The sequence below is a fragment of the Chelonia mydas genome, chromosome 18 (assembly GCF_015237465.2).
Source record: "Chelonia mydas isolate rCheMyd1 chromosome 18, rCheMyd1.pri.v2, whole genome shotgun sequence".
Lineage (NCBI taxonomy): Eukaryota > Metazoa > Chordata > Testudines > Cheloniidae > Chelonia > Chelonia mydas.
The window spans coordinates 1532876-1554140 of record NC_051258.2 but is presented as its reverse complement, the minus strand read 5'-3'; the positions used below and the strand labels follow the sequence as shown (position 1 = coordinate 1554140).

Here is a 21265-nt window from a genome sequence, read left to right as displayed (position 1 = left end):
TAGGAGATCTCATTGTTCCCAGCGAGTGCCAGGAGAGATGCCAAGCTGGCAGAGGGCAGAGAGTGGCATGGGGGTAAATAGGGACACCTGGTGCCATCCAGGTTGGGAGCGCAGCAATGCTGGGCTCTTGGGGGCTGTGTGCATGGAGCCTGGCATGGTGCCATGCTGGCATTTGCAGACTGCATGGATCGCCAGCTCCTGTTTCCCCTTGGCCTTTTCATGCCCATTCAGACAGCCGGGGCTGATTAAATACCTTTTCTGTTTCCATCAGGCCTTTGTCCCCGCGCCGATCACCCGGGAATAATGACCCGGTGTGTTTGCACAGGAAAGTGCTGCTGTGACGAATTCCTGCCTTGTCGCGGTCTGATGCCCCAGGCCACTCGCTGCCAGCGGGGTGGGGGGGGGAAGGGCAGGGAAGCCGGCGCCCAAGCTGCCCCAGGAAGGGACCCCGCCAGGGCCACCGGCTGGCAGTAGGGGCTGGTTGCGGGTGCAATCGCTCTGCTGGGATGCGCCTCCTGTAATGTGATGGGCTGAATGAGTGGGGCTCAGGGGGGAGATTGGGGGTGCTGGCCCTGGGGGTGCAGCAGGGGAGGGGGTTGCTGATCTCTGGGGAGAAGGACAGAAGGAATGGGGGGGCCGGCACTCAGGCCATTCTGCCCCCCCTGCCACCCCAATGCATGCTCTCTCCCTGCTCCTGGGCAGAGAGCTGCCTTGTGGGGACCCTCCCCCTTCCTTCGCCTGCTGGGGTGGGTGAACCCCCATGATGAGCTGGGTCATGGCTGGTTCTCCTTGTACGTGGGCTGGATTGCAGCTGTTCCGTGCGGGGTACGTGGTGGGCTGGGGCTGGATGTGCTCAGGGTGGGCGTGTGGGCTCAGAGCTGGTGCTAGGTGTTCTGCCAGGCTCATGTCACTCCTTGCCCCACCCAAGCCCCTCCCAAGAGCTCCCACTTCTAGGTTATTTCGTGGGGGCTGTAGTCCTGGGCAGGCCTGTGAGGCATCCAGCAGGGGCGTCCTTCCCTTTGCACCTGCCCAGAGTAGGAAGTGGAGGGACGCTGCTGCAGGGAGCAGGGTGGGTGGCTCTTCCCTTGCAGTCCGTGCTGAGCTAATGCCCAGCATGGCACTAGGGGCACGGTGCTGCAGGGAGCAGGGCAGGTGACCCAGCAGGGGGCACTCTCCCCTCTGAGCTGGTGCCCCAGTGCCAGGTGGCACTGTGCTGCAGGGAGCAGCGTGGGTGTCTCTCAGGAGGGGGTTTTGCTGCCGCAGGGGGTGTCTTTCAGATACCATGTGAAAAGGGGCCTGTGCCCATTTGCCCGTAGGGGCTTGTGCCCTGCTTTGGACACAGGAGGAAAGTGAATCATGCCCCCTGAATCTCCCTGCACTTTCATCCATATTCTTCTCCACTTCGCATCCCAAAGCAGCGTGCAGCATTGCTGTGCACTGTTCCCACCCCAGAGCTGGCTGCATTTCTATGAGCTGAAGCAGTTTCTGAGTAGCTTGTGGGGCAGGAGGCTCTAGTGGGGTGAGAGCCCCTGTTCTTCCCACCACAGGCCCAGGGCTAAACAGGGGAGTGCAGCCCCCTGCCCCCCACCAGCTTGAGGATGTTTGCTTTGCTTTAATCAGCATAAGATGAGTCCCTGTGGAAGCCAGCATCCTGCTTCCTGTCAGAGCAATGAGGCAGTGCTGGGAGCTGGCTTGGAGGATCAGCTCTGGCCAGGGGCACATGGCCTCTGCATGTGGATCCCCTTCAGCCCCACCCCAGGGTGAGAGCCATGGAGCAGACAATGCACCCCACCTGGCTGGCCCTGCTGCCCCAGGGCCAACGCCAGAAGCCAGATCTTGTTTCCTCCAGTGTGGGGTGGGCTCCTGGATTTCTGTCAGCCCTCAACTTGGGGGAAGGAGCATGGGCCACAGTTTACCCCTAGGTAGTGGCATGCCAGCACCCATCCGTGCTGCAGAAGGAGGCTGCAGGGGTGTTGCTGCCAGCATGCCCACTCCCTGCTGCCCCTGGGAGCAGGGGGCACAAGGCCATCTGCCCTGGGCCTCTTGCATGACATGCAAAGTGCTAGCCCCAGCCCTGCTCTGAGCTGCACTGAGCTAGTTCCCACTGGAACTGAGTTTGCTGCTGGGGGCCATCCCCTCGCGCCTTCCTGCCTGAAGGATCCCAAAGGGCTGGATAGTGCATGGGCCAAACTCTGCTCATATTTTCCCTGGTGTAAATCTGTGGCATCAGGGGAGTCACTCCAGGTTCATGTGCCGGGGATCAGTCCCCCCGCCATGGAAATGCATCTGCCTCTGGGGTGAGGCTGTTGAACAGTGCACAGCGCTGTATGCCCATGGGGGAGCGGGCGTGAAGAAGACTGACAGAGGGGTTACCCAGAATATTGGCCGCCCAAGCTGGCATTTGCCAGGATGCTGCAGGAAGCGACCATGGCCACTCCAGGGAGCAGTGCCAGGGAAGCCTGGGTGGCCGCGGGACTGGGGAGCTCAGCTGGAGTGTGGGCGGAGGGAAGGGTGCAGCAGGCCAGGGCCCCCAGCGTGGTGCCCAGAGATGATAGTCCTGATGCATTGGTGCACGGGGCCCACCGACATCGGGAGGTTCAAGGTGACCTGCAAAAAAGAAAAGAAGCTTCTTTGGGCCAGGTCTTGTCTGCCCCAGGAGTCTCTGTGGACATCTGGGAGCTGCAGCCGCCGCGTGGTGGGGGAGGGGAGAGGATTCTCAGCCAGTGGCGCCAGCTTCACGTTGGCACCGAAGGAGCAGAGGTTGGGAGGACGTGTCCGGGGAAGACTCAGGGCGAGAGCACCCAGCCCTGGCTCCCGCCACCTGAGATCTGTAAGGAAAACCCGGCAGGGTGACAACCCCATGGACAAACACTTTCAGGCCTTCTCCGGCCTGCATGGGCACCTCAGTGCCAAAGTCGTGTCTCCCCTATGGGCAGGGTTGGCAGCGGGGCTGGGGGTGACTGCAGCTAGCAGTGGAAGCCCCCATGATGAGGTGGGGCCAGTTGGAAGGGAATGCGGCTCCGGCGGGGCGAGCCGGGCCCCGCGCCCGAGGGGAGGCGGCTCCGGCGGGGCGAGCCGGGCCCCGCGCCCGAGGGGAGGCGGCTCCGGCGGGGCGAGCCGGGCCCCGCGCCCGAGGGGAGGCGGCTCCGGCGGGGCGAGCCGGGCCCCGCGCCCGAGGGGAGGCGGCTCCGGCGGGGCGATCCGGGCCCCGCGCCCGGGGGGAGGCGGCTCCGGCGGGGCGATCCGGGCCCCGCGCCCGGGGGGAGGCGGCTCCGGCGGGGCGAGCCGGGCCCCGCGCCCGAGGGGAGGCGGCTCCGGCGGAGCGAGCCGGGCCCCGCGCCCGAGGGGAGGCGGCTCCGGCGGGGCGAGCCGGGCCCCGCGCCCGAGGGGAGGCGGCTCCGGCGGGGCGAGCCGGGCCCCGCGCCCGGGGGGAGGCGGCTCCGGCGGGGCGAGCCGGGCCCCGCGCCCGGGGGGAGGCGGCTCCGGCGGGGCGAGCCGGGCCCCGCGCCCGGGGGGAGGCGGCTCCGGCGGGGCGAGCCGGGCCCCGCGCCCGGGGGGAGGCGGCTCCGGCGGGGCGAGCCGGGCCCCGCGCCCGGGGGGAGGCGGCTCCGGCGGGGCCAGCCGGGCCCCGCGCCCGAGGGGAGGCGGCTCCGGCGGGGCGAGCCGGGCCCCGCGCCCGAGGGGAGGCGGCTCCGGCGGGGCGAGCCGGGCCCCGCGCCCGAGGGGAGGCGGCTCCGGCGGGGCGAGCCGGGCCCCGCGCCCGAGGGGAGGCGGCTCCGGCGGGGCGAGCCGGGCCCCGCGCCCGAGGGGAGGCGGCTCCCGCGGGGCGAGCCGGGCCCCGCGCCCGGGGGGAGGCGGCTCCCGCGGGGCGAGCCGGGCCCCGCGCCCGGGGGGAGGCGGCTCCGGCGGGGTGAGCTGGGACCCACACTGTGGGCATGTCTCTCGAGCGAGCACTCAGGCCTGGGGCCCAGTGGCCTCCCTTTCTGAGCTCTGTTCAGCCCGTGCCATCCGTGTGGTTGCATGGCCACCTGTGGGGCTGTGCCCGCTCCCCGAGGTCACTCCTGGGGGGCTGGCCACACAGAGGGAGCAAAGCCCAAGATGAGAACAGCCCCCCTAGGCGCAGCCAGTGCTGCGGGGTGCTCCGACACCACGGGGAGGGGAGGCGCATGCTGAGCCCTGCTGAGGGGAACGGGTGCCCCCCGGGGCATCTTCTCCAGCTGCGGAGCTGTCTGGGGATTCCCTCCCCCCTAGCCCCCCCCTCCACGCCAACCCCCGGAATTCCATGGGCTGAGATCATGGCCGCTGCGAGCACATGGCCCAGGAATGCTTGTGGGTGGCTGGAGATGAGCTCACTGCCCCTGTCCCTCCCCCAAAGGCCAGCATGACTTTACTGCTCAGCAATGTCAGCGAGGCCATGCCAGGAGCCTGCAGTGAACACCAGTCCATGCAAAGGCTCTCAGGCAAAGGAAGCTGTCATGGGATAAGAGGGAAGGTCCTCTCATGGATTGGTAACTGGTTAAAAGACAGGAAACAAAGGGTAGGTATAAATGGTCAGTTCTCAGAACGGAGAGAGGTAAATAGTGGTGTCCCCCCTGGGGTCTGTACTGGGACCAGTCCTATTCAACATATTCATAAATGATCTGGAAAAAGGGGTAAACAGTGAGGTGGTAAAATTTGCAAATGATACAAAACTACTCAAGAAAGTTAAGTCAAAAGCTGACTGTGAAGACTTACAAAAGGATCTCTCAAAACTAGGTGACCGAACAACAAAACGGCAGATGAAATTTAAGGTTGATAAAAGCAAAGTAATGCATATTGGAAAATATAATCCCAATTACACATATTTAATGATGGGGTGTAAATTAGCTGTTGTTGCTCAAGAAAGAGATCTTGGAGTCAGTGTGGAGAGTTCTCTGAAAACATCCACTCAACGTGCAGCGGCCGTCAAAAAAGCGAACAGACCGTTGTGGGGGAATCACGGAGAAGGGGAGAGAGAGTAACAGAAAATATCATGTTGCTTCTGTAGACATCCCTGGCACACCCCCATCTTGAATACTGCGGGCAGATCTGGTCGCCCCATCTCAAAAAAAGATATGTTAAAACTGGAAAAGTTTTAGAAAAGGGCAACAAAAATGATGAGGGGCATGGAACAGCTTCCATATGAGGAGAGATTAATAAGACCTGGACTTTTCAACTTGGAAAAGAGATGACCAAGGGGGGATATGATAGAGGTCTATGAAATCATGAGTAGTGTGGAGAAAGCAAATAAGGCAATGTTATTAACTCCTTATAATAACACAAGAACTGGAGGTCATGCTATGAAATTAATCGGCAGCAGGTTTAAAACAAACAAAAGGAAGTATTTCTTCACACAATGCAGAGTCAACCTCTGGAACTCCTTGCTGGGGAATATTGAGAAAGGCCAAAAGTAAAACTGGGTTTACAAAAGAATGAGATAAAGTTCATGGAGGATAGGGCCATCAATGGCGATTAGGCAGGGTGAGCAGGGATGCCACCTGCCGCTCTGGGTGTCCTTAAATCTCTGTTTGCCAGAAGCTGGGAGTGGTCAACAGGAGATGGATCACTTGATAATTGCCCTTTGAGGCAGCTGACATTGGCCACTGTTGGAGAGCAGAAGACTAGGCTAGAGGGACCATTGATCTCACCCAGTATCGCCATTCTTATGTTCTTGAGACAGGTTTCTACGCATGGCATTGTAATTGTCCGACCTATTTTTCCTTTGTACAATTGTTTTAAAGCAAATTTCATGTCTGGTTTGGCATCTGTGGGGCATCTGTTCCCCCACTCGATTACTCATGTCCCGTTGCACCTGGCTTGTTACTGCCCTCTTTGCCCCTCGGGCAGCCATCACTTGCTGGGCTCTGCTGCTGGCCTGGAGCTTTCCCTGCAGACGCTGGCTTGGTGGCTCCCACCAGGAATTTTTAACCTGCCGATCGCTGAGCTGGTCCCAGGGGGTTCCCTGCATTTGAATGGCTCAGAAGCGTGCTGGTCTCTTTCACCTGGTCCCTGGAGCTCCTTGGGGAGTGCCCTGCCTCCATCACAGGCTGTTAATCCCCTGCTGCACGTGGCCAAAGCGGGGTGTGGGTCAGACACAGGGCAGAATGCAGCAATCGTAACTCGTAGAGCAGCCGACAAAGGGGCCTGGGCGCTATCCGGTGTCGCCTCCTGCGCTCGACGCCGGGTGGAGCCAAGCCAAGTGGCTGGGGCAGCCTTGTCGGGCCTCGGCTGTGCTTGCATCCAGGCAGCTGCACAGAGCCACCCCAGCCTGTGTGGCTGAACTGAGTGCCAGGGAAGTGACTGCATTCCTGCCAGCGCCGCTTGGCACCTGGGGCATTGTTGCAGTGAGAGAGGGTGACTCTCCCTCAGCTAGACAAGTCCTGAAGTTTCCCCTGCTCAAGGGAACACTGCGGATGCTGGGGCAGTGTGCCGGGTACACCCTCAAACCCTGCCCCTTGGGTCTCATGCACAAGGGGTGCTGTGGGAGCTGATCCAGCCCTGGTTCTGGTTTGCCAAGAGGAAGGGCCGGCCACTGACTGATGCTATCCGGGCTTCTCTCCGGCAGATCTCCCACGCTGCCCAGGGGCTGAACGAAGCCTCCTTTCCCGAGGACACAGAGTCTGACCCAGCGGGCACACCCTGGTGGAGTGATGTCGACCTCTCCGATGACGAGGACATGCTGGCAGATGAGGCCTCGGGAGGTAGGGGCTGCGAGGCTCCAGCATGCCCTCCCTGGCCTGGGCTCTGAGATCTGTGCTTCCCGCCCCACTGACAGCCCCTGCTCCTGCTGGGAGAGGGACAAGGCCGGCTCCTGTGGCTCCCAAAATGCACGGCTGCTCTCCTGTCCCCTGTGCCCCAGCTCCCTGGGGACATGGGGCCAACAATCCCACCCAGGCAGGGGCTTTGCAACCCTGAGATGTGCTGGGGGGAAGTGCCGGGCGCCCCGCCAAGTCCTAAAGGTGCCATGTAACAGTTCTGGGGCTGCGCAGGACTCTCGTCCTCCCAGCCCCCACCCCTGTGGCCCCAGGGCTTCATGAGCCGGCAGGGACAGACAGCAGGGAAATCCCCTCCAGCCGTAGCCAGAATAGGCCCAGATGCCCCTGTGCAGGCCCCCCCAGTGGGTGGCCGAGCTCCCTATGGCATGCGCTCGTGAACTGGCACCATGCCCGTGGCAATAACGGGCAGTCCTGAGGGGGAGCTGGGCCGTGGCCTGCGAGCCGGAGGGAGTGTTCCGGGGGAGAACAAGACGGGCACCTGCTCTGTTTGCACAGCACTGTCCCTGGGTGTTACCAGCTCCGAGCGCGACTGTTGCCCAGTATCCCTATTCTGGGTCTTGCTCCTCCAGGCAGGGAGCTGAGTAAGAAGGTGCCACTTTTACCAGGCCAGCTCCACAGCAGCCTGGCCGTGGCCTGTGGGTCCCCAGGCCTTCCCTCACAAGAGGGGTGGGTATTCAGTGCCAGGGAGATGGGCCTGGAACCCTGCATGGGGCTTGGTCCTTTCCTCGCTGGCATGACTGACCCTGACCCTAGCCGACCCTGGGGAGCTGGTGCTGCCAGGAGCCCCACACCGCGGCTGCAGCTCACGGCCCCTGTTCTGTCTGCTTCCATTCCAGATGGCAACGGCAGCGGGGAGAATGGCAGTGGGATTGCGCTGCCCGACGTGCCGCTGTCCACCAGCCGGACGCCGAGCGTCACGCTCTTGCCAATGGGTAAGGGGTGGAGCTGGTGGGCGCTGGTGGGCGGGGCCGAAACTGCAACCAAAGAGCAGCAACACAGTGGCCCAGCTTCCTGGTGGTGGGCACCAATGGGCTGGCAAGTCATGGGTGTGCTCAGGGCTGGGAAGTCTGGATGGCAGCTCTGAGGGGCTGCTCTGCCTTCCCCAGCATGCAGTGCATCACAAATAGCGCTCACTTGCCCCGGCTGGGCTGGGCTGGGCAGCTTGTAACAGGCCCGATGACGCTGCCTGTTTGCCTGGGGCCTGTGGGAGAGTCTAAGCCGAGTGTGGAGGGAGGTGGGGGTATCATGAGGCCTGGATCCATTCTGACCCCAGGGGAGTTACCCAGGATGGGTGTGAGCGGGCATATCCCTGTCCCTTGCCTGGGGCATGGCCTCCATTCATGGGTGGCACAAGCAAGGGAGAGGGGCAGGGGGAGGCAGCGGGGGTGGGGCTGGGGTGCAAGTATAACAGAGAGGCAGGGTTGGCTGCTGGGGCCGTGAGGGCCATGGCTTGGTGGTGGTAGGAGGCAGCGTGGCACTGTGTGGCGATGATGGTTGGAGGCAGTGTGGCCCTGTGTGGCAGTGGTGGCAGGAGGCAGCGTGGCACTGTGTGGCAGTGGTGGCAGGAGGCAGCGTGGCACTGTGTGGCGATGATGGTTGGAGGCAGCGTGGCACTGTGCGGCAGTGGTGGCAGGAGGCAGCGTGGCACTGTGTGGCGATGATGGTTGGAGGCAGCGTGGCACTATGTGACAGTGGTGGCAGGAGGCAGCGTGGCACTGTGTGGCGATGATGGTTGGAGGCAGCGTGGCCCTGTGTGGCAGTGGTGGCAGGAGGCAGCGTGGCACTGTGTGGCGATGATGGTTGGAGGCAGCGTGGCACTGTGCGGCAGTGGTGGCAGGAGGCAGCGTGGCCCTGTGTGGCGATGATGGTTGGAGGCAGCGTGACACTGTGCGGCAGTGGTGGCAGGAGGCAGCGTGGCACTGTGTGGCGATGATGGTTGGAGGCAGCGTGGCACTGTGCGGCAGTGGTGGGAGGAGGCAGCGTGGCACTGTGTGGCAGTGGTGGCAGGAGGCAGCGTGGCACTGTGTGGCGATGACGGTTGGAGGCAGCGTGACACTGTGTGGCTGTGGTGGCAGGAGGCAGCGTGGCACTGTGTGGCGATGACGGTTGGAGGCAGCATGTGCGGCAGTGATGGCCTGGCTTTCAGGTCAGGGCTGGGGCTCTCCTCTTCTGCTTAGCGGTCGCTTTGGGCCTTTCTCTTGGGTTGCTGGCTCTGGCCCTGCATGACCTCGGCTGTAGCTCTTTCTTCTCTCTCAGTAACTGCCCATCTTTCTCTCTTTTTTCTCTCCTGTCCTGTCCCTCTCCATCCTCCATCTTCTTCCTCCTCCTGCTCAACCGGGTGCAGCAGGGCAGCCCCATCTGGCAGGTATGACTGTGGCTGACCCGGACGATGAGGCCCCCCTCAGTAAGTGAAGGGCTTGGGGGCCCAGGCTGCGTGTGGGAAGGGGGCGCAGGCTGGGCTAGCTGGGGTGGGGAGGTCAATAGAAAACTTCAGCATGTTGAGAAAAATGTGAATGCCAAAATATTTGGATTCAGAATTGCTGCCACAATGCCTCATGGGAGTTATGGTTCAGCTCTCTCAAGCTCCAGTTCTCCTCTATAGGCCAGGTCCCCTGGTTGGACTATAGCTCCCATGATGCACTGTGGTCTCCCCTCCTAGTGCAGAGAGGCTCTGCAACATGGGAGTCCCTAGCCATGGTGCATCATGGGAGCTGTAGTCCAGCTAGGGAGCTGGCCCATAGAGGAGAATGGGGACAACGAAGCATGCGAACTACAATTCTCAGGCAGCACCGTGTCAGCCTCTCCAAATTGAACTGTTGTTGTTTTCGGGATTTTGGACAAAAAATCCTGTTCTGCAGGCAGCTGACGCTACTTGTGAAAAATTTCATTTAGTCGAAACCAGAGTTTTCTGTTGAAAAACAGCTGAGATGGAACCTGCCCATCCCAGCCCTGTGGTTCCATTGCTTCTTGGGGCAGCAGCATCCCGCCTGCGGAGCAGGTCGCAGTGTGGGGCACCGGGGCCGCCCCATCAGGGACAGGCTGCCTGGCTGTTAGCAGCAGAGCCGGTTCCCTCGCTGGAAGGCTGGGTTGTTTATTTTCTACCCCAGTTGGCAGATCTCTCCATTGTGGGTCGCTGGCACGCTGGAACCCTGGGCCTTCCTAGCCCCAGTCCTTTAGCTCCAGGAGTAGCTGCCCCTCTGTGGCTCAGCTGCTAGCCAGGGGGCTGCATGTGGAATGGTCGCGATCAGGACTCCTGGGTTCAGTCAGTGGCTCTGGAGGGGAGCATGGACGTGACGTTAAGATCTAGTCCCAGCTCTGCCTGAATCATAGAATCATAGAATATCAGGGTTGGGAGGGACCTCAGGAGGTCGTCTAGTCCAACCCCCTGCTCAAAGCAGGACCAATCCCCAATTTTTGCCCCAGATCCCAAATGGCCCCCTCAAGGATTGAACTCACAACCCTGGGGTTAGCAGGCCAATGCTCAAACCACTGAGCTCTCCCTCCCCCCCAAGCGCCCTTGTAGGATGGCGCCATTGGCTGCTGTGTAAAAGGAGAGAGGCCTGGTGCTCGTCTGGCTGCTAGGGCGCGGGGCGGAGAACGTGGTGAGCAGCCAGAGCTACCAGGTGCTCAGACGGCAGCCAGGAGAGGGGAGAGTAGAAACCATCGCTGCACAGCTCAGTGCTGCAGGGGATCAGGGCACTGTGCCCCCAGCTCCCACCCAGGACACCGTTGGCCTCCCCAGCCCATTCCCTTGCCAGGCTGGCCAGCTCTAGCTCCTTCCGTCTCTCCCTATCAGGCGACCTCCCCGTCACTCTTATTGCTCACCCCAAGCTCACTGCAATTTGCTGACCTGGTCCCGGCGCTGAGGCTGGATTCCCCTTGCCGTGTAGAGGGGCTCTCTGTCCCCTGGGCCTTTGCCTTCACAGGCAAAGCGCACGTTGCACTGTTGTGGCCACGTCACATGGCCGGACCGTCTCCCCTGGTGGCGTGGGCATGCTGGGGCACCACCTGCCTCCTGGCCTTGATCCTGATTCTGGGACACAGCCCCTTTGTGTGAGCTGGGTAATACCACGGCTACCCTGCCCCTTGCCAAGGGCATTCCTGGGCTCATGAGCTCAGAGGTCTCCCCAGGGCAGCGAGCTTGGAGTGCTGGAGAGCCCCAGGGTCTGTGCTGAGCGCGAGCGCTGGGCTGGGTGTGTCACCCCCCACGTGCCCTGCCTCACGAGAGCAGCCTGCCCAGGGCTGGGCTGGCTTCTGCTGTCAGCTCCAGAGGTCCCAGGCACCGTGTGGCGAGGCAGTGGGCCATCCGCGCAGTGCCCGGGGCGGGAGGGAGTGATTTCCAAGGCAGACTCTGCCTTCCCCCAGGTCATGGTGAGCCAGGTCTGTCCCAGGAGCCCCCAGCCCCGTGCAGCCCGGAGCGGGCGCCCGGGAGTGGTGGCTCAGCCGGCGCCGGACGCAGCAGCAGGAAGCTGAGGGCTCCGCAGCCGGAGGCATTTTTTCCATCTCCCTCCCCAGCCAAGTGCAAACAAAGCACAGCCGAGAACCGAGGGCTCCTTAAAAGGAGGACGAGTGGCTGCTGGGGCAGCCAGGGAGCAGGCTGGGCTTCCTGCAGCAGGCTGCTCTCCAGCCCAGGGCTGAGCCAGAGCCAGGGCCCCCCAGCGCGCCACTCCCAGTGCCTGGGCTACAAACGCAGCCCCAGCCATGTGCACGTGGCTGCACCTGCTGATGCCGGGCACTGGGGGTTGTGGGCACAATTCTTTGGGCTTTTGCCTGGGGCTATTGGGCATGTTTGTAGGGCAGTGTTGCTGGTGCAAGGCTTCGCATGGGCACCCTCTGCTTGCCCACTCTCATTTTAACCCTGTGTGCACCTCCCATGTGCTCAATCCTGCTTTTGTACAGCCAGAGAGCTGCACAGTCTGACGTGAAAGCCCTTGAATTCTCGCTCTTGTGCCCAGATGCCCATGGGTAGCCAATGGGGCTGACAAGGGCACATACCCAGCTGGGGCAGGGCTGAAGCTGCCCTCCTGAGCCTATGGCCCAGGTGCAGTGAGCTTGGAGGCTAAGGGCCAGGGCCATACCTGCTGCGAGGGACATGGCTGAGCCCTGGGACCTGCTGCAGAGAGACCCAGGGCAGGATGGGTTTTACTAGAAAGCGTCTGGCCCTGGCACTGCTTTCTCGGATTCCTGTGCTGGAAAAGACATTCAGTCCCTCCCCTGGGCAATGGGCCCTGGAGGGGCACCCGGGGGCACATTGGCAGGGCAATGTGGGAGGGCAGCTCGCCCTGACCCTGATAGTGCTGCACCGGTCCTGCGGGTGGTAGGGGGCTCCAGGCCAGAATCTCACGCTGGAGCCTGTGGAGCTGGCCAGCAGGCCCAGCTCGGTGTCAGTCCTGGCGCTGGTTGGGAGAAGCGGGCCACCTCCCCACGAGGCACCCAAGTGAAATCCCTGTCCCCGCAGGCCGCTGAGCAGCATGTCAGCATCTGGCCTTCTAGAAGCCATGCAGGCCGGAGCCAGCCACGCCCTGGGCTCACCCTGCGGCCCTGGCTGGGACCCACCTTGGAGAGCGACCACCCAGTGCCAGCCCCAGGGCGTCTGCAGGAATTAAATGTCCCATGTGACGAGGTCCCAGCTCCCTGGCAGGAGGGCTGGAGCATCACCCTGTCTGAGGCCAGGCTGAGGGGCTGGCAGAAGCAGAGCAGTGGCCAAGCAGAGAGCTGGGCTCTGGGCTGGTGGTAGTTAGCGAGGCCCAGTGATGCGCGTTGCCGGCTCCAGGCTGAACCCCCATCCCCGATGCTGCAAGAAAAGGGGCTTTGTAGTGTGAGCCGCATGCTCCCTCCCCCTGAGCTGAGGAAGGGCTGTTTCCTGGTGGCCGCCTGGCTGCGCTCTTTGGGGTGAGCTGTGCTGGAGGGCAGGGTGTGAGGGGCGACCCCACCCCCTGGCTGCCCGCCATCCCCGTGGTCACAGGGTACTTTCAATGGGCTCTTTGTGTGCTTGACAAGTGCCCTTGTGTTCCCTGGGCTCTGGGAGGGGCACCTGGGCAGGGAATGGCAGCACCTCGCTGCAAATGGGGGAAGCCCCCATCTTCAGGCAGGGCCACCACCCGTAGCCCCAAGTGCTCTCTGGCACTGCCCTCTCTGGTGCTGGTGGCATGGCCTCTCCTGTGCCTGGGAAGGGCCTGGCTGGGAGCAGAAGCAGCCCTGGAACGTGGGGAGACTGCTGGCTCTGTGTGCGGGCCTGTGAGCCAACATTACAAGGCATCACCCCAGGGAGCAGCCCTTGAGCAGCTCCATCCAGCCTGCAGGAGACTCTGGGTCTCCCAGGCTGCTGGGGGGCACCTGGGAAGGGTTGGGGGCTGACTGGCCAGCTGCAGGGGAGCTGCTGCGTTCTGAAAGGGGCCCCTGCCCCATGCATAGGGCCCATCTCCATCCTTCCCAGCCCCTGGGATAGCGAGAAGCCTCATCTGGCCCCCCATGCCCTGCCCCCGGCTGGTTCCAGTATCCTGCAGCTGTCCTGCTGGCACCCCAGCCCCCATGCTAGCGGGCAGGAAACAGACTCTCCTTGCAGACTGGCCGCCCACTTCCATAGGGTGAACCAAGCTAGGGGCAGGCAGCGCCAGTGGGCACAGTGACAACCCTGCCCCATCCCTGCCAGGATCTCAGAGCTCTGCACAACCTCCCCAGCAGGTCAGGATCCTTCTCCCCACTTTATAGAGGGCAAAGTAAGGCACCTCGGGGGAAGCAATTCACCCAGTTGCAGGACTGCGAATAAAACCCAGGAATCTGACTTCAACCCTCCCCAGCTCTAATCCACTCAGTCCTACTTCCCTCCCCAAGCAGAACCCAGGAGCACTGACCCCCTAGCCCACCCCCACTCGACTCCACTCTCTACTCCATGGGGAATTCTGTGCCAAAAAATTAAAAATTATATGCACAATATTTCAAAATTCTGCATATTTTATTTATCAAAATAAAACTAAATAATCAGGCCAGTTTCAATTATTTTGGTAATTTATTTCAAAATACCAGTCAGCACGTGCGTCTGTAACAAGACAGCGAGAGGACAGCTGGAGGCAGAGCGGTGGCTGCTCGCCACCCTTCATTTTCTGCTGTTGCTAGCAGCGGTGCTGCCTTCAGAGCTGGGAGGCTGGAGACCAGATTTCGCTGGGGAGACCAGATTTCACGGTCTGTGATGCAATTTTCATGGCTGCGAACTCGGTAGACCCCCCAAATGTAGGAGGGAGGGCAGCACAGCTAGGGTCAGACACGAGGAAAAAGGAAGCATTTTGGTTGAAATCACAAATTCTGCATGAAAAAAAAATTCTGTGGGGAACATTAATTCTGCATTGCGCAATGGCACAGAATTCCAGCGGGAGCACAGTCCTCCCAAAGCAGGATAAAGAACTCAGGAGCTCTGGCTCCCAGCCCCCCAGTTCTAACCCACTAGTCCCTACTCCCTTCCCGAACAGGAAATAGAACCCAGGAGTCCAGTCTCCCATGCCGGGCCTTTTTCTCCTTGGAGAAGAGCGGGGTAGATTGTCCAGCTCTGCCATGTACCTGGGGGGTAGTTTGCCAGTGTCAGACCCCAAGCTGGGGCATCTGAAGCAGGCAGGGCCCAGTTTCTCCCTGGTGGCCATGGGTGCATCACCACTGCGTGTGGTGGGGCTGGGACTGTGTTATGGATACCCGACAAGGCACTGTGGAGCGTGTGGGCAGGGCAGGGCATAGTAACTTCCCTGGCACAGCCTCTCTCCCCTCTCTGACAAGGCCAGGCTGTGTGCCCCCTCGGCCCCACATCCTAGGGTGTTTGCCCCAGAGAGCCAGCTCAGGGAGGCCAAGCCAGTGCTGCCCTCAGCTGGGTGATCCCTGTGGGCAGAGCCCAGAGGCCCAGTCAGAGCGCAACCACATGCCGGAGGAGCTCCCACCCTGCCCCTGGGACTCCGGTGCTGGGGGTCAGGCTGCAGGGACTCCTTGGCCTGGGAGCAGCTGGCCTGTGGGGGAGCTGTGTGGTGTCTGGCCTGTCTGCAGGAGCTGGGGGAGGTGGTGAGTGGGGCTGCTGTTTACTCACTGCAAGGAGCTGAGCAGCTGGTGCTGGGGAGGGGCCCCTGCGGGGCTGGACGCAGGGCAGCTGCGAGCGGGGGATGAGCTCTGGCAGCCGCAGCCTGATGCAGGGAGCCAGGGGCTGCTCCTGGCACGGCAGGCGTGTGAAGCTCGGGGGTGCAGTTAGCAGGACTCCACAGACCCCTCCCCCCGGCCCAGAGCTCCCACCTGGGCCCGGCCCCTGTGGCACGGACTACTTCGGGGCTGGCTGCAGATGGCCTTGCAAAGGGGGCTGAGGATTTTCCCAGCCGGGAGCCAGGCTGAGCCTGCCCCCTCCACCCCACCCCACCGTCAGTGGAGCCTGCCCCTGGGGAGATGATCAGGGCTCTGCTCCGTCTGCCCGCATGGGAGGCCAACTCCTGAGGGAGGGCTCCCCAGTGCCACCCCCTGCCCTGCCGTCGTCCCAGGGGGTCCCGGCTGGTCGAGGTGGGAACCGCCTAGGTTGGGCAAATGTCACACTGGGAGGGCGGCGCTGTGCTGCTGGGGGCAGTGTTGGGGGCTCGGTAGGGGGCGCTCTCCCACCACAGTCAGTGCTAGAGCCAGTGCCTCAGCACAGCACCAGGGGGCGCTGCGCTGCACAAGGAGCACAGCCAGGTCGTGTCCCCTGCTGGTCATTAATGACCCCTTGGCTCTTTTTGGCAGAATAAGGGTGTTGGCTCCATTGGCCTGGCCAGGTCCTAACCCAGCGGGGGGCCTTCTGGTGTCCCAGGGTCCTGCAGGTTTCAGCTGGACACCATAGTCTTCCTCACTTCCTGTCCTAACGGTTGCACTGTGTTGTCTTGTGGCTGTAGCAACCCACCCCAGAGGTGGCTGCATTACAGGGCTGGGCAAGGTGATCCCTGGAGGTAGCCAGTAAAGCTGGTCGGTGCAGGGGCCCTAGAGCTGGTTCTCCCTGCTCAGCTGCGCCCTGCTCTCACGCTGGCCGTCTCTCCTCTCCACATGCCCAGTCTACTTCCGCGCTCTGGTGAATTTCACCCAGTCCATCGACTACAGCCCTCGCCTAGACGATGCCAATTCGGAGGAGTTCCGGGAGGTTTCGGAGGCCGTGGTGGATACGGTGAGCCCTGACCCTGCCACCTGGCCCTGCCCAGAGAGCTCCCTGGAAGCTGGCCCCTGCTGCTCCCAGACTCAGCAGTAACCCTGCCCCCTGCTCGGCACTACAGAGGTCTGTCGGCCCCTGCTGCCCAGCCTGGGCGCAAGGGGCTTCAGTCTCTAGTGGCATAGCCCACTGGGCCCCAAAGCCCTTTCCAGGCAGGGTCACTGTCCCTAGGATAGATGGGCAAACTCGGGTGGGGGAAGGGCCTGGAGCCGATGGCTGGGTCAGGTGAAGAACCTCAGCAGCTTGGCTCATGGTGCCCTGCGCTCACTACTAGGCCATGCTGCCTGCGGGATTCGCCCCCTGCCTCCCCCGGCCATCGGTATCGCTTGCTGATGCTCTCTCTGCCTCTCTCCCCAGCTGGAGTCCGAGTACTACAAGATTGGCGGGGAGCAGGTGGTCAGCGTGGTGTTCATCAAGTGAGTGAGGTGCTCCTGGCAGTGCCGCGGGGTGGGGAGGGCAATGGAGGCCCTTCTGTCCCCTGTTCCCCTGGGCCTGGGGCATTTATCTCTGAGAGCTGGCACTTTCCCAGCTGTCAGCATCACGCCCTGCACGGCTGTGCCCCAAGCACCCTGCGCCAGGGTCCAAAGTGTGCATGGGGAGTCGCACACCATGCCCAAAGAGAGGACACCCCACCCCGCGCCGCCTTCCACAGCCGGAGACATTGCGGGGGATGGGCGGGGGTCACGGCTCTGTTCCTCCCGCGGACTGCAGCTGTTTCAAACAGGCCTGAGCATGGGAGCGAAAGGAGCAGCCCCCTTAGCGCAGCCGTAGCAGGATTTTTATTATCTGTAGAGGGGGAGGTAACTGGGAACACACGAGACTGGTGGATCCCAATTGGGAGACCCACGCACACAGGGGCATCTACTTCCGTCCAGTGCGGAGCAGTGCCGGAGCACACATGCACACCTCCCCCGATTCAGCCCTGGCCCCGCTCTCCCCAGGGAAATCGACGGCTGTGTCTTTGTGGAGCTGGATGTGGGCTCAGAGGGGAACCTGGACGAGGGGGAGATCCGTGAGGTGCTCTACTCCGTCATCCGGAGCGGCTCCATTGCCTCCTACGTCACCTCCACGCAGGGCTTCCAGTTCCGGCGCCTTGGGGAAGGTGAGCGAGGCCCTGCCCGGACCCCCAGCTGGGGTCACTGCCCTGGGCGCTGTTGGAGTGTGCCAAGGGGGCCTGGGGTCGGGGGGGCAGCAGCTTGCCAGTGTGTTTAGAACAGATCCTGGGCATGCAGGAGGCCCCCTCCCCAGCAGTTGAGCCCTGGCGACTGGCAGACTAAATGTGGGGTGGGGCCTGTGCCCGCGATGGGCATGGTATGGGCCCAAGGCCGGTCTGTCTGTGTGGTTCACCCCACAGTGGCTCAGAGGGCCTGGGACAGATTGGCCTGGCCTGCGTGGACAGGACAGGACTGGTTCTGGTCGCTGTCCTATAGAACCGGACTGCTCCCTGGGCATCCATGGGCTGTGTCCATCGGTCTGTCTGCAGTCACTGTGTTGCCTGGGTGCGTTGGTCTCACTCTGGACTCCCTAGCCTGTCTGCTCCCCTGCTCAGGCCCAGCAAACCCGGCTGGAACCTGGCGCCCGGCACAGCAGGGGCCGCTCTGCTGGGAGGGTCGGCCGGCAGCCCAGACGACAGGTTAGGGGCAGTGCTCCCTGTGTGGGGCTGCGGCTATGGCCCTGCTGCCCGTGGGGCCAGATGGAGGGCAGGCGGGAGGGAGGGCAGTGTTGGCGGGTCCACTGAGCTGCTGTCTGGCCAGGGCTGAGCCAGGTGGCCCCGAGCCAGAGACCTCCACTCCTTAGGCAGCCTGCGCTTAGGCCTGGGGGGCCCTTCCTCCCTGGCTCTAACCTTCTATTCACTTGCAGCCCAGACCCCACCTCCCCCCATTGCCAGGGAGTCGCCAGGTGAGTAGGGTGAGGCGGCAGGTGCAGGGAGAACCTGGAGGCCTTGCAGTGCAACTGGCAGCCAGGGGAGGGGCGGGGGGAGCGCCCCAGGGGCAGCCTCTGCTCTTCCTGTAGCCCCTTGCACCCTAGAGGGCCCCCGCTGACTGGCACAAGCTGGTTGGATGCAGGGTTTTGTCATTGGGCACCTTCGGCCTGAAGAGACTTCCAGAGCTGGGTGTTGGCTGCTGCACCCAGTGCCAGGCCCTTCCACCGAGCACCCAGGGTTCCCAGTTCCTGCCCCAGTGATTGGCAGTAAAGAGATTAAAGATCCCAGAAGCCCAGCCTGTGGGTGAGCTGGTCTGGACTGTGCGAGAGGGCGCAGACATCTCCTTTCCCCTCCCACGGCAGCTGCCAGCTCCCGGGAGGGTCTCTGTGACCCAGCGTGGTGGGGTGCTGCCCGCCTGCCTTCGGCTGGTGTTAGGAGCGCAGATCAATGCTGGGCCCCCCAGATTGGGCCATGCCCCATCGGCTCCTGCAATAGGCTCCAGGTTCCCCCACGCTGTGCCGCGCCCTGCTGTGCTGTGCTGTGCCAGGTGTGTTTTTGGGCGGCCTGCCATTTGCGTGGCTCTGGTGCCGCTGGCGGATGCCTGGCTGTTGGCCCTGCAGCTGGGGCCCTGGCAGGTGACACCCCCCGCAGCTGGCACAGACCCTGTCCTGCGGCTCGACGCCTTTGTGCAGGCACTTGGAAATGGCTGCTTTCCCAGTGCTGCCACACCAGGAGACACAGGGCCATGCCAGGGCCCTCACTGTCGGGCTGGGAACCATGGGCATGGGCCCGTGAGGCTTGTGGGTTCTGGGGAGAATAACAAGTGCCCCCTTCCCCTCGCTCGTGGACCAGGTGAGCTCTGGAGCCTGTCTGTGCTGCTCCTGAGATTGACCAGGGGGGCATTGCAGAGCACTGGTACTTACCTCCAGTGGGGGAGCCGGCAGCCTCCACAGCACTGCCCCCGGCTGGCTGCATTTTGCGCTGCTCCCAGACCCCCGCAGACCCAGGCCCGAGCAAACCCACCCTCACCTGAGCCCAGCAGACTCATCGAGGTCAGAGCGGGTGGTTAGTGCAGGGACCCACCAGGCAGGAGTCCAAATCCACCAGGTGCAGTGGTCAGGTGGGCCCTGTGCGATGGCATGTCTGCCGCATAGTATGTGAGCCCCAAGGCATATGCCGCGTGACGTGTGCACATGGCGTGTTCCACATGGCATCTGCCATGTGTTGCGTGTGTCACATGGCATATGGCCCGTGGTGTGTGTACCTGCTGCCTGCCTCTAACTGTGTGCAGTGCTTGTTTTGCTTCCTGAACATGCAGCTCGCGGGGTTTCTGGTGCTGGATCCCACCCCATGCCTGGCCCAGTTGGGCAGGGGTGGGCAGGGGGCAGCGAGGGGATTTCAGTGCAGCTGGGTGAGTCTGGGGAGGCGGGAGGAGGCAGCGTAGGGCGTCCCTGGGGGTGGGGTGGCAGTGAGTGGAGCTCTGGGGGGCCCCCTGTGAGCCTGCAGAGGAGAAGGGGCTCCAGGCAAACTCCAGCCATCCGGCTGGGATTTGCCATCCCAGGAGCTAGCTGGGCCAAGGTCAGCAGAGAACTGGGCTGGACCTCGAGCCCTGGCCCATGGGCTGGGAGCTTTCCCCAGGGGTTGGAGCCCTAGTGGCACGTCCCCTCGCCCCCACGGCGCTGGCCCCGGCTGGCCTGGGGGTCCCGTGGCTCTGACTCCTGCCCATTGCAGTGCCCCTGGATGTGCGTGCCTGCACTGGGGAGGAGTTTGCCTGCCGCAGCGGGGAGTGCATCGAGAAGGAGTTCCGCTGCGACCGCCGCCCTGACTGCCGCGACATGTCGGATGAGCTGGACTGCGGTAGGTGCCGGGAGCGGGCAGGGGCGGGGCTACAGATGGGGGCCGGGCTATTGAAGGGGGCGGGGCCATTGACTGGGCAGCCTGGACCTGGCTGGATCCTCCCAGTCCAGCCCCTCCCCTGCAGTGGTCCCCCTGCGTATGTCCTTCCTCTAACCAGCTCCTCCCCTCTGAACCACTCGCAGCACAGATCCAGCCCCCCCAGCCCAGAGAGGGCCAGGAATCCTGGCACGAGCCCCCCTCAGGAGCTCTGGTGGGGTCAAATACCTCCCAGCAGCTTCCAGGCCTCAGCTCCCTCCCTCCCTGCGACCACGGAGCCATGGGCAGTAGAGACCCAAGAAACCCCCGGCACCTCCAGTTGAGGGGCTCTCCCACCTTGGAGGTGGGAGGGATTATGCCGCATGCTCCCTAAGGCGCTTTGCAGGTGGGGAACCTGAGGCACGGAGCAGCCAAGTTGAGAGCTGGGGCTCGAACTTGAAGCTCCAGCCCCCCCAGTGCTGGGTAGAGCCCCTGCCCGTCCTCAGTGATCCTAAGAGAGCGCTGCTGCCCAGGCCATGCCCTCTGCCTGCCCTGCTCTAGGCCAGAGCTGGAGTGGAGCAGACCCCTGTGGGGTGGCAGGGGGAGGGACTGCTCACAGCCAGCTGGTCTCCCGGGCTCAGCTGGTCCCAGGCGATGCCCCTGGGAGTGCATTGCGCAGCCTGACCGAGCTCCCCCAGCGCTGGTCTACCCCGGCTCAGCCCGTGCTGTGCCACCATGGCAGATCCAGAACAACCCCTGTAACTGTGAGCGAGACCCTCTGCCCCAAGGCCTGGGGAGCGTGGGGCTGGCCCAGCTGAGAGGGGGCACTTGCCCTGGAGGCCTCGTGAGCTAGGACCTGCCTCGACCCCTGGGAACTGGAGGCCTCTGGCTGCAGGGGCCAGGAGCTCCCGGGCGCCCGTGGTCCTAGAGCGGGGGCTGCCTCGGGAACTAGCTGATCCCCCCCCGCCCCCCGTCCCCTGCAGAGTGCCCCAGCGAGGAGTTCCGGTGCGGCACTGGGGAGTGCCTGCCCTTGGCCTACCGCTGCGACCGCAGCCCTGACTGCAGGGACGGCTCCGATGAGCACGGCTGCGGTAGGGAGCCTGGGGGCCCCAGGACTTTCCCTCGCCACCCGCTGCTGTTGGGGGAGAGGCTGGGCACCCCTTGCCTAGGCTTCCAAAGGGCCAACTGTCAGGACAGCCCTGGGCACAGCCAGGCGCTGCCCCTTGCCTGGGCACTAGCTGGAAAGCCAGTGGGCTGGGGAGGGGGCATGTGTATTGTGAAGCCTCTTCCCATGGGCATGCTCTGCTCACAAGCCCTCCCAGCGTGTATGTGCCAGGGACACCCTCAGACTGCCAGGGGCATCCCAATGCTAGCAAAGGGCCCAGGGCCCAGCAGTGCCAGTCCTTGCTGTGGGACCTCCATGCTGCCATGACCCCAGGCCAGGCAGCTGAGCTTGGATGGGAGCGAACTAGTAAAGTC

The 21265-nt window shown here is 63.1% G+C and overlaps 1 protein-coding gene across 1 annotated transcript in view; it reads left to right on the top strand.

The window, feature by feature from the left end:
* Positions 1–21265, top strand: part of HSPG2 (heparan sulfate proteoglycan 2) — a 174307-nt gene that overhangs the window by 35022 nt on the left and 118020 nt on the right. Inside the window, 7 exon segments of the mRNA XM_043531753.1 lie at positions 6584–6719; positions 7631–7726; positions 15839–15948; positions 16348–16406; positions 16932–17092; positions 19646–19771; positions 20770–20877. Of these exon segments, the coding sequence (XP_043387688.1) occupies positions 6584–6719; positions 7631–7726; positions 15839–15948; positions 16348–16406; positions 16932–17092; positions 19646–19771; positions 20770–20877 (796 nt within the window).